Source organism: Pseudophryne corroboree, chromosome 5, assembly GCF_028390025.1.
Source record: "Pseudophryne corroboree isolate aPseCor3 chromosome 5, aPseCor3.hap2, whole genome shotgun sequence".
In the NCBI taxonomy this organism is placed as follows: Eukaryota; Metazoa; Chordata; class Amphibia; order Anura; family Myobatrachidae; genus Pseudophryne; species Pseudophryne corroboree.
In genome coordinates, this window is record NC_086448.1 from 2,325,256 (window position 1) to 2,338,034 (window position 12,779).

Here is a 12,779-nt window from a genome sequence, read left to right on the forward strand (position 1 = left end):
GGACCCCTGTCAATTTTTCCCCGGTATTTAAACAACCAGGACCGGCTCAAAGAGCCCAGGGCTGGTTATGCTTAGGAGGGGGAACCCCACACAAATTTTTTTAACACTTCTAACTCTTTTAATACTGTAGACAATGAAGCCCTGCAGCGAGCGGATCTCGCTGATCCGGCCGGGCCTCATTGTGTTATGTCCGGCAGTGTTTTACTCATCACTCCCGTAAAACACTGCCCGACAATACGAATCACATCAACATCGAAAAATACGAAAAAATAAAACTCGACCGCTTAGTAAATTCACGAAAATGATTACAAAAAGTTGCAGAAAAATACTTCCGATAAAATTTGAGTTTAAACTCCCACCAATTCGGCAGAAACACGAATCTTAGTAAATATACCCCCAGGGGTGTTTATCTGTTAAGCCCAGGGAAGCTACGCATTTGGGGGATAAGTGTGTCTAACCTGCTTGATTGACCTTAATGCATTTCTCCCCTGCAGCCTGGTGCAGCTGAAGGCATGTGACTAATCTAACAGAGCAGTTGTGAGGAACTCCTTTAAAAAGGCTGAGGTAGAAGTGCCATTTACCTGGCAGTCTGGGGAGAGGAGAAGGAGTCTAAGGAATAAAAAGACTGTCTGGGGGGATTTATATTGATGACCGATGCCGGAAGAGGTGGCCGGTGACTACGGAGAAGGTCTCAGTAAGTGCTAGGGCCGTTTGGGAGCTTCTGTGAGGAGCTGGGACCTTTGTCGGTGTATGAACATTAACTGTGTGACGGACACTGGTCTGCGGTCATCCTGACAGAATAAACACTACTGCACGAGTCCAGAGTCAGATTTCACACTGTATTAAACAGATATTTATACAGCAGCGCAGTCTGTGATCTCTGTATATCTAAGCTCTTCTCCTATTACCTTCCACGTGACAGTAGGTAGCAGGAGCTGCCGTGGGAGCTGTTTATGTGGCTGATCCTGTAGGTAAGGACAGCTATACCCCACAACGCCCAGGAATTAGCCAGAGCTTGTTATTCTGGAAATACGTCTTTATTGTTTGCCGTTACCGCAATGCACACGGGAAATAACGGTCATGCATGAAGTAACCTTTCTTTCTTATATAACATTGATCACTCATCCACAGTATCATATCACATTACACTGTGCTTTTATTGGATGCTGGGAGGCGCTCTGTACCAGCCGGAGTGCCCCGGACAGTGCTACACAGTAACATAGGTGACATCCCTGAGTTATATAAATAACTATATACTGCAGTTATAACCACAAACATGGGACAATGCAGGAAAACATTTGGAACAAAAGAACTGGAAGACAACCAAGCAAAAGCTCTTTCAGCAATGGAACCAGATAAGGATGGAAGTGACTGGACAGAAAGGCAGCAAGATGGAAGAAGATGCCAGATAGCATGCAGAGACCAGAGCTGTATGGGTCTAATGTCAATGGACCGTTATCTTCTTGCTTGGAAGTTGAAAAAGTTGGTATCAGCCACAAAGTGATGAAACCTGAGTGAGGTCCAGGGGGACGTCTGAGGAAGGGTTCCATTATTCCTTGTGTGTGATCCTGAGGAAGGGTTCCATTATTCCTTGTGTGTGATCCTGAGGAAGGGTTCCATTATTCCTTGTGTGTGATCCTGAGGAAGGGTTCATTTATTCCTTGTGTGTGATCCTGAGGAAGGGTTCCATTATTCCTTGTGTGTGATCCTGAGGAAGGGTTCATTTATTCCTTGTGTGTGAGCCTGAGGAAGGGTTCATTATTCCTTGTGTGTGATCCTGAGGAAGGGTTCCATTATTCCTTGTGTGTGATCCTGAGGAAGGGTTCATTTATTCCTTGTGTGTGATCCTGAGGAAGGGTTCCATTATTCCTTGTGTGTGATCCTGAGGAAGGGTTCCATTATTCCTTGTGTGTGATCCTGAGGAAGGGTTCCATTATTCCTTGTGTGTGATCCTGAGGAAGGGTTCCATTATTCCTTGTGTGTGATCCTGAGGAAGGGTTCCATTATTCCTTGTGTGTGATCCTGAGGAAGGGTTCATTTATTCCTTGTGTGTGATCCTGAGGAAGGGTTCCATTATTCCTTGTGTGTGATCCTGAGGAAGGGTTCATTTATTCCTTGTGTGTGATCCTGAGGAAGGGTTCCATTATTCCTTGTGTGTGATCCTGAGGAAGGGTTCATTTATTCCTTGTGTGTGATCCTGAGGAAGGGTTCATTTATTCCTTGTGTGTGATCCTGAGGAAGGGTTCCATTATTCCTTGTGTGTGATCCTGAGGAAGGGTTCCATTATTCCTTGTGTGTGATCCTGAGGAAGGGTTCATTTATTCCTTGTGTGTGATCCTGAGGAAGGGTTCCATTATTCCTTGTGTGTGATCCTGAGGAAGGGTTCATTTATTCCTTGTGTGTGATCCTGAGGAAGGGTTCCATTATTCCTTGTGTGTGATCCTGAGGAAGGGTTCATTTATTCCTTGTGTGTGATCCTGAGGAAGGGTTCCATTATTCCTTGTGTGTGATCCTGAGGAAGGGTTCCATTATTCCTTGTGTGTGATCCTGAGGAAGGGTTCCATTATTCCTTGTGTGTGATCCTGAGGAAGGGCTCCATTATTCCTTGTGTGTGATCCTGAGTAAGGGTTCCATTATTCCTTGTGTGTGATCCTGAGGAAGGGTTCCATTATTCCTTGTGTGTGATCCTGAGGAAGGGTTCCATTATTCCTTGTGTGTGATCCTGAGTAAGGGCTCCATTATTCCTTGTGTGTGATCCTGAGGAAGGGTTCCATTATTCCTTGTGTGTGGTCCTGAGGAAGGGTTCCATTATTCCTTGTGTGTGATCCTGAGGAAGGGTTCCATTATTCCTTGTGTGTGATACTGAGGAAGGGTTCCATTATTCCTTGTGTGTGATCCTGAGGAAGGGTTCCATTATTCCTTGTGTGTGATCCTGAGGAAGGGCAAGATGCATTGCTGAGGTCCAGTTCCAGAACATTAGAATGCAATATTCTCCTCATAAATGGAGAGCAGCAGGAGGATAGCCCAACCAAGCAGGAGCCCTAAGTTGTGGAGGAAGAAGATCAGCCATGGTCTTTGATCTTTCACATTCATCATAGCCGGCAGCTGGAAGAGAGGAGGACATGAATTAGTAACTAAGTCCACATGTGCAGTGATGGAACATAACAGGGAAAAGAGACAGAGTGGACTCACCATGTCTGCAAGAGCCACATAGAGAAAGAGACCGGTGGCCACAGTAAATATCCACTGTTGGACGACTTCATCGGCTGCTATGGAGAGTGCAATGTACAATCCGATAAATGCAGTTAGTGCACTGCCAAAATTCAGGAGCAGAGCCCACCGAACCCTGAGGCCAGCGTGGAGCAGAGCAGCAAAGTCACCTGGTGCAACGACAACGAGAGGGCACATTTCTGTTAGTGAGGTACAGGCGTTGCCATCAAGGAAATAATTAGATTCCATTAGGGTTATGTACAAGTTTGTAATCATACAAAGGGAAGCTCCTGGCTCTGCATGTTCTGATGGGAAGTACTGCAATAAGTACCTGCAGGGCACATCAATGTTTCTCTAAGTATGCATGTCATAGATCAGCTGTAGGTCAGCAGCTGGCAGTGTTTGACTGGGGCATGAGGGGTCCACCAAGGGTATGCAGTGGTAGGGGCCCCTGCTTTTAGGCTTGGATAATCATTAGCGAGTGCGTGGCCCGGTCCCCTTGATAAATATATTTAGTAAATACTGCTAGTGCATGCAGGATCATGTTCTAGATCAGTGGTTCTCAAACTCGGTCCTCAGGACCCCGCATGGTTCACGTTTTCCATGTCACCCAAGAGCTGCACTGTGTACCACCAACTGTTACATTTCAAAAATCTACAGGTGACCTGCAAAACATGGACCGTGCGGGGTCCTGAGGACTGAGTTTGAGAACCTGTGTTCTAGATTAATAACTGCAATGCACTGTAGAGAATACACCATAGTCCTGTGCAGTATAATGTAACATATGTATAATGTACTGTAGAGAATACACCATAGTCCTGTGCAGTATAATGTAACATATGTATAATGCACTGTAGAGAATACACCATAGTCCTGTGCAGTATAATGTAACATATGTATAATGTATAATGCACTGTAGAGAATACACCATAGTCCTGTGCAGTATAATGTAACATATGTATAATGTACTGTAGAGAATACACCATAGTCCTGTGCAGTATAATGTAACATATGTATAATGTACTGTAGAGAATACACCATAGTCCTGTGCAGTATAATGTAACATATGTATAATGTACTGTAGAGAATACACCATAGCCCTGTGCAGTATAATGTAACATATGTATAATGTACTGTAGAGAATACACCATAGTCCTGTGCAGTATAATGTAACATATGTATAATGTACTGTAGAGAATACACCATAGTCCTGTGCAGTATAATGTAACATATGTATAATGTACTGTAGAGAATACACCATAGCCCTGTGCAGTATAATGTAACATATGTATAATGCACTGTAGAGAATACACCATAGTCCTGTGCAGTATAATGTAACATATGTATAATGTACTGTAGAGAATACACCATAGTCCTGTGCAGTATAATGTAACATATGTATAATGTACTGTAGAGAATACACCATAGTCCTGTGCAGTATAATGTAACATATGTATAATGTACTGTAGAGAATACACCATAGCCCTGTGCAGTATAATGTAACATATGTATAATGTACTGTAGAGAATACACCATAGCCCTGTGCAGTATAATGTAACATATGTATAATGTACTGTAGAGAATACACCATAGTCCTGTGCAGTATAATGTAACATATGTATAATGTACTGTAGAGAATACACCATAGCCCTGTGCAGTATAATGTAACATATGTATAATGTACTGTAGAGAATACACCATAGTCCTGTGCAGTATAATGTAACATATGTATAATGTACTGTAGAGAATACACCATAGTCCTGTGCAGTATAATGTAACATGTGTATAATGTATAATGCACTGTAGAGAATACACCATAGTCCTGTGCAGTATAATGTAACATATGTATAATGTACTGTAGAGAATACACCATAGTCCTGTGCAGTATAATGTAACATATGTATAATGCACTGTAGAGAATACACCATAGTCCTGTGCAGTATAATGTAACATATGTATAATGTATAATGCACTGTAGAGAATACACCATAGTCCTGTGCAGTATAATGTAACATATGTATAATGTACTGTAGAGAATACACCATAGTCCTGTGCAGTATAATGTAACATATGTATAATGTACTGTAGAGAATACACCATAGTCCTGTGCAGTATAATGTAACATATGTATAATGTACTGTAGAGAATACACCATAGTCCTGTGCAGTATAATGTAACATATGTATAATGTACTGTAGAGAATACACCATAGTCCTGTGCAGTATAATGTAACATATGTATAATGTACTGTAGAGAATACACCATAGTCCTGTGCAGTATAATGTAACATATGTATAATGTACTGTAGAGAATACACCATAGTCCTGTGCAGTATAATGTAACATATGTATAATGTACTGTAGAGAATACACCATAGTCCTGTGCAGTATAATGTAACATATGTATAATGTACTGTAGAGAATACACCATAGTCCTGTGCAGTGTAATGTAACATATGTATAATGCACTGTAGAGAATACACCATAGTCCTGTGCAGTATAATGTAACATATGTATAATGTACTGTAGAGAATACACCATAGTCCTGTGCAGTATAATGTAACATATGTATAATGCACTGTAGAGAATACACCATAGTCCTGTGCAGTATAATGTAACATATGTATAATGTACTGTAGAGAATACACCATAGTCCTGTGCAGTATAATGTAACATATGTATAATGCACTGTAGAGAATACACCATAGTCCTGTGCAGTATAATGTAACATATGTATAATGCACTGTAGAGAATACACCATAGTCCTGTGCAGTATAATGTAACATATGTATAATGCACTGTAGAGAATACACCATAGTCCTGTGCAGTATAATGTAACATATGTATAATGTACTGTAGAGAATACACCATAGTCCTGTGCAGTATAATGTAACATATGTATAATGTACTGTAGAGAATACACCGTAGTCCTGTGCAGTATAATGTAACATATGTATAATGTACTGTAGAGAATACACCATAGTCCTGTGCAGTATAATGTAACATATGTATAATGTACTGTAGAGAATACACCATAGTCCTGTGCAGTATAATGTAACATATGTATAATGTACTGTAGAGAATACACCATAGCCCTGTGCAGTATAATGTAACATATGTATAATGTATAATGCAGTGTAGAGAATACACCATAGTCCTGTGCAGTATAATGTAACATATGTATAATGTACTGTAGAGAATACACCATAGTCCTGTGCAGTATAATGTAACATATGTATAATGTACTGTAGAGAATACACCATAGTCCTGTGCAGTATAATGTAACATATGTATAATGCACTGTAGAGAATACACCATAGTCCTGTGCAGTATAATGTAACATATGTATAATGCACTGTAGAGAATACACCATAGTCCTGTGCAGTATAATGTAACATATGTATAATGCAGTGTAGAGAATACACCATAGTCCTGTGCAGTATAATGTAACATATGTATAATGTACTGTAGAGAATACACCATAGTCCTGTGCAGTATAATGTAACATATGTATAATGTATAATGCACTGTAGAGAATACACCATAGTCCTGTGCAGTATAATGTAACATATGTATAATGTACTGTAGAGAATACACCATAGTCTTGTGCAGTGTAATGTAACATATGTATAATGCACTGTAGAGAATACACCATAGTCCTGTGCAGTATAATGTAACATATGTATAATGTATAATGCACTGTAGAGAATACACCATAGTCCTGTGCAGTATAATGTAACATATGTATAATGTACTGTAGAGAATACACCATAGTCCTGTGCAGTATAATGTAACATATGTATAATGTACTGTAGAGAATACACCATAGTCCTGTGCAGTATAATGTAACATATGTATAATGTACTGTAGAGAATACACCATAGTCCTGTGCTGTATAATGTAACATATGTATAATGTACTGTAGAGAATACACCATAGTCCTGTGCAGTATAATGTAACATATGTATAATGTACTGTAGAGAATACACCATAGTCCTGTGCAGTATAATGTAACATATGTATAATGCACTGTAGAGAATACACCATAGTCCTGTGCAGTATAATGTAACATATGTATAATGCACTGTAGAGAATACACCATAGTCCTGTGCAGTATAATGTAACATATGTATATTGCACTGTAGAGAATACACCATAGTCCTGTGCAGTATAATGTAACATATGTATAATGCACTGTAGAGAATACACCATAGTCCTGTGCAGTATAATGTAACATATGTATATTGCACTGTAGAGAATACACCATAGTCCTGTGCAGTATAATGTAACATATGTATAATGTACTGTAGAGAATACACCATAGTCCTGTGCTGTATAATGTAACATATGTATAATGTACTGTAGAGAATACACCATAGTCCTGTGCAGTATAATGTAACATATGTATAATGTACTGTAGAGAATACACCATAGTCCTGTGCTGTATAATGTAACATATGTATAATGTACTGTAGAGAATACACCATAGTCCTGTGCAGTATAATGTAACATATGTATAATGTACTGTAGAGAATACACCATAGTCCTGTGCAGTATAATGTAACATATGTATAATGCACTGTAGAGAATACACCATAGTCCTGTGCAGTATAATGTAACATATGTATAATGTACTGTAGAGAATACACCATAGTCCTGTGCAGTATAATGTAACATATGTATAATGTACTGTAGAGAATACACCATAGTCCTGTGCAGTATAATGTAACATATGTATAATGTACTGTAGAGAATACACCATAGTCCTGTGCAGTATAATGTAACATATGTATAATGCACTGTAGAGAATACACCATAGTCCTGTGCAGTATAATGTAACATATGTATAATGCACTGTAGAGAATACACCATAGTCCTGTGCAGTATAATGTAACATATGTATATTGCACTGTAGAGAATACACCATAGCCCTGTGCAGTATAATGTAACATATGTATAATGTACTGTAGAGAATACACCATAGTCCTGTGCAGTATAATGTAACATATGTATAATGTACTGTAGAGAATACACCATAGTCCTGTGCAGTATAATGTAACATATGTATAATGTACTGTAGAGAATACACCATAGTCCTGTGCAGTATAATGTAACATATGTATAATGCACTGTAGAGAATACACCATAGTCCTGTGCAGTATAATGTAACATATGTATAATGTACTGTAGAGAATACACCATAGTCCTGTGCAGTATAATGTAACATATGTATAATGTACTGTAGAGAATACACCATAGTCCTGTGCAGTATAATGTAACATATGTATAATGTACTGTAGAGAATACACCATAGTCCTGTGCAGTATAATGTAACATATGTATAATGTACTGTAGAGAATACACCATAGTCCTGTGCAGTATAATGTAACATATGTATAATGTACTGTAGAGAATACACCATAGTCCTGTGCAGTATAATGTAACATATGTATAATGTACTGTAGAGAACACACCATAGTCCTGTGCAGTATAATGTAACATATGTATAATGTACTGTAGAGAATACACCATAGTCCTGTGCAGTATAATGTAACATATGTATAATGTACTGTAGAGAATACACCATAGTCCTGTGCAGTATAATGTAACATATGTATAATGTACTGTAGAGAACACACCATAGTCCTGTGCAGTATAATGTAACATATGTATAATGTACTGTAGAGAATACACCATAGTCCTGTGCAGTATAATGTAACATATGTATAATGTACTGTAGAGAATACACCATAGTCCTGTGCAGTATAATGTAACATATGTATAATGCACTGTAGAGAATACACCATAGTCCTGTGCAGTATAATGTAACATATGTATAATGTACTGTAGAGAATACACCATAGTCCTGTGCAGTATAATGTAACATATGTATAATGTATAATGCACTGTAGAGAATACACCATAGTCCTGTGCAGTATAATGTAACATATGTATAATGTACTGTAGAGAATACACCATAGTCCTGTGCAGTATAATGTAACATATGTATAATGTACTGTAGAGAATACACCATAGTCCTGTGCAGTATAATGTAACATATGTATAATGCACTGTAGAGAATACACCATAGTCCTGTGCAGTATAATGTAACATATGTATAATGTACTGTAGAGAACACACCATAGTCCTGTGCAGTATAATGTAACATATGTATAATGTATAATGCACTGTAGAGAATACACCATAGTCCTGTGCAGTATAATGTAACATATGTATAATGCACTGTAGAGAATACACCATAGTCCTGTGCAGTATAATGTAACATATGTATAATATATAATGCACTGTAGAGAACACACCATAGTCCTGTGCAGTATAATGTAACATATGTATAATGCACTGTAGAGAATACACCATAGCCCTGTGCAGTATAATGTAACATATGTATAATGCACTGTAGAGAATACACCATAGCCCTGTGCAGTATAATGTAACATATGTATAATGTACTGTAGAGAATACACCATAGCCCTGTGCAGTATAATGTAACATATGTATAATGTACTGTAGAGAATACACCATAGCCCTGTGCAGTATAATGTAACATATGTATAATGTACTGTAGAGAATACACCATAGTCCTGTGCAGTATAATGTAACATATGTATAATGTACTGTAGAGAATACACCATAGTCCTGTGCAGTATAATGTAACATATGTATAATGTACTGTAGAGAATACACCATAGTCCTGTGCAGTATAATGTAACATATGTATAATGCACTGTAGAGAATACACCATAGCCCTGTGCAGTATAATGTAACATATGTATAATGTACTGTAGAGAATACACCATAGTCCTGTGCAGTATAATGTAACATATGTATAATGTACTGTAGAGAACACACCATAGTCCTGTGCAGTATAATGTAACATATGTATAATGTACTGTAGAGAATACACCATAGTCCTGTGCAGTATAATGTAACATATGTATAATGTACTGTAGAGAATACACCATAGTCCTGTGCAGTATAATGTAACATATGTATAATGTACTGTAGAGAATACACCATAGTCCTGTGCAGTATAATGTAACATATGTATAATGCACTGTAGAGAACACACCATAGCCCTGTGCAGTATAATGTAACATATGTATATTGCACAGTCTGGAACCTGATCCTTTGAGGTATTTAGCATTTAAGGTCCCCATACACTATCGCGACAAGATACATCGTATACTGTCCTTTTGTATACGATGTGTCTTGGGCCATCCTGAGTGATCCCAGCCATGCCTGCGTGGTCGGACCAGATTGAATGTGCAGCACATTCAATCTGGAGGATGTGATCCGATGCTCACGGGAACGTGCATCGGATCGGATAGGAAACTCCTCCAAAATGCCCAATTTCATCCTCCATATAGGGCCGAATGCCCAAAATCGGATGAAATCGGGCATTATCGTCCTAGTGTATGGGGCCCTTTGGTCCCAGAATGATTGCATCAGATTTATCATTCTGTATCTTAACCTTTGCTGGCGACAATGTTGCTCTATTTTCCACATATGGTGGAGTTGTCCTAAGCTTGCTCCTTTTTGGCCCCTGGTTCAGTCACTCATATCTTCATTGATTCCTAATTGTCCCTCCCTTACCCCTAATTGTCCCTCCCTTACCCCAGCCTCCTTACTCCTTTCTGCACCTGCATGCCAGTTACCCAAACCTGAAAATAAACTGGTCCTACATATATCTCGTGTCGCTAAATAACAAAATGCCAAAGCTTGGAAATGAATATCCCCGCCTTCCCGAGCCGTACTCATGAACTGAATTTGGTTCGTGGCTACAATGGAATATCTTTCAAGCCTCATGAACACGTATCATACTATTTGGGCACCTTGGTATAGTCGCTACAATTCGGCCCTTCCAGGCCTTTCCTAAACATCTTTTCTACTGGGATTTTCTTACTACAGTTTTTCTCTTTATTCTTTTTTCGTTCTTCTCCCCACATTCCGACTCGCTCCTAGCTTCTGTTCTGTATCTTTCTCCCCGTTTTATCTTTCTCTCCCTCCCCCCACATGCTCCCCTCTTCCTTCCCTACATTCCACTCCCCGTTATAAATCCCTATTCCTTTACCTACCCCCTGGTATTAATATAGATTTCTCTTGTATCCCCCCTGTGGCCCACTGGATGATCCGCCTGGGGTTACACTCATTTTCAAATTGCTATATACAAATTGTCTTCCATTTGATATTTTTCTTTGCGAGTTCCTCTTGCCTCATCCTTTTTAACGTTATCTTTGATTATACATTGTACATTTTACGTCCCTATTGTTGTCCATTCAGGGTAATAGTATTTGTCTACAATTGTATTACTCCAATAAAACTTTGTGATAAAAAAAAATAGGAATTTAATACTTACCGGTAATTCCTTTTCTAGTAGTCCATAGTGGATACTGGGGAACTGTACTTTAGTACCGTGGGGTATAGATCAGGTTCACTGGAGCCTGGCACTTTAAAACCTTTAGTGTGTGCTGGCTCCTCCCTCTATGCCCCTCCTACCAGACTCCCTCTAGGAAACTGTGCTCGAAAATACGGACATACCACGAGAGAAGAAAACAGGTACAACACAGTGGTGAGGCATTAAGCCAACACACAACCATAAGTAACAAAGGAGCACTAACCGGAGGATAGCAACGTCCATAACAACAAGGATAGCACAGCTAACCCAACAAAACCAAGGGGCCGCAACGGCGGACCAACCAAAACACTTATAGCTAGTAAGCAGGATTCGAAGCACTGAGGCGGGCGCCCAGTTTCTACTATAGACTACGAGAAAAGGAATTAACGGTAGGTATTAAATTCCAATTTTCTCTAATGTCTTATTGGATACTGGGGAACTGTACTTTAGTACCGTGGAGAAGTCCCAAAGCTCCCAAAATGGGTGGGAGAGTGCTGAGACCCCTGTAAAACCGCCTGACCAAACTGAAGGTCATCCCTGGCCAAGGCGTCAAACCTACAGAACTTAACAAAAGTGTTCGAACCAAACCAAGTAGCTGCTCAGCACAACTGCAAGGCCGAGACACCCTGGGCAGCCGCCCAGGAAGAACCCACTGACCTCGTCGAGTGGACCTGAATAGACGTCGGCAAAGGTAGAGCCACCGAAGTATATGCCTGTTGAATAGTCAACCTGAGCCAGCGAGCAATAGATTGCCTAGAAGCCGGCCGACCAATCTTGGTGGCATCATAAAGGACAAACAGCGAGTCAGATTTCCGATGACGAGCCGTCCTCTTGACATAAATCCTCAGAGCCCTCACCACATCCAAGGACTCTGGGCCCACAGAAGCGTCAGACAACACCAGAACCACAATAGGCTGATTCACGTGGAAAGCCGAAACCACCTTAATCAAAAATTGAGGTTGGGTTCTGAGTTCAGCTCTGTCCTCATGAAAAATCAAGTACGGGCTCTTACAGGATAAGGCCCCCAAATCAAAGACACGCCATGCAGACACCAATGCCAGCAACATGACAGTCTTCCAAATGAGAAACTTAAATTTCACCTTTTATAAGGTCCAGACCAGTCCGATTGAAGAAAGAACAAAATCACACTGAGA

At 39.7% G+C, this 12,779-nt stretch overlaps 1 protein-coding gene across 1 annotated transcript in view; it reads right to left on the bottom strand.

Annotated features, from left to right (window-relative positions):
• Nucleotides 1–1,015: 1,015 nt before the first annotated feature.
• Nucleotides 1,016–12,779, bottom strand: part of SLC39A4 (solute carrier family 39 member 4) — a 121,984-nt gene continuing 110,220 nt past the window's right edge. Inside the window, exons 11-12 of the mRNA XM_063921053.1 lie at nt 3,193–3,380; nt 1,016–3,105 (exon numbers count right to left, since the gene is read on the bottom strand). Of these exons, the coding sequence (XP_063777123.1) occupies nt 2,977–3,105; nt 3,193–3,380 (317 nt within the window). The 3' untranslated portion in view covers nt 1,016–2,976. The remainder of the gene's footprint in view (nt 3,106–3,192; nt 3,381–12,779) is intronic.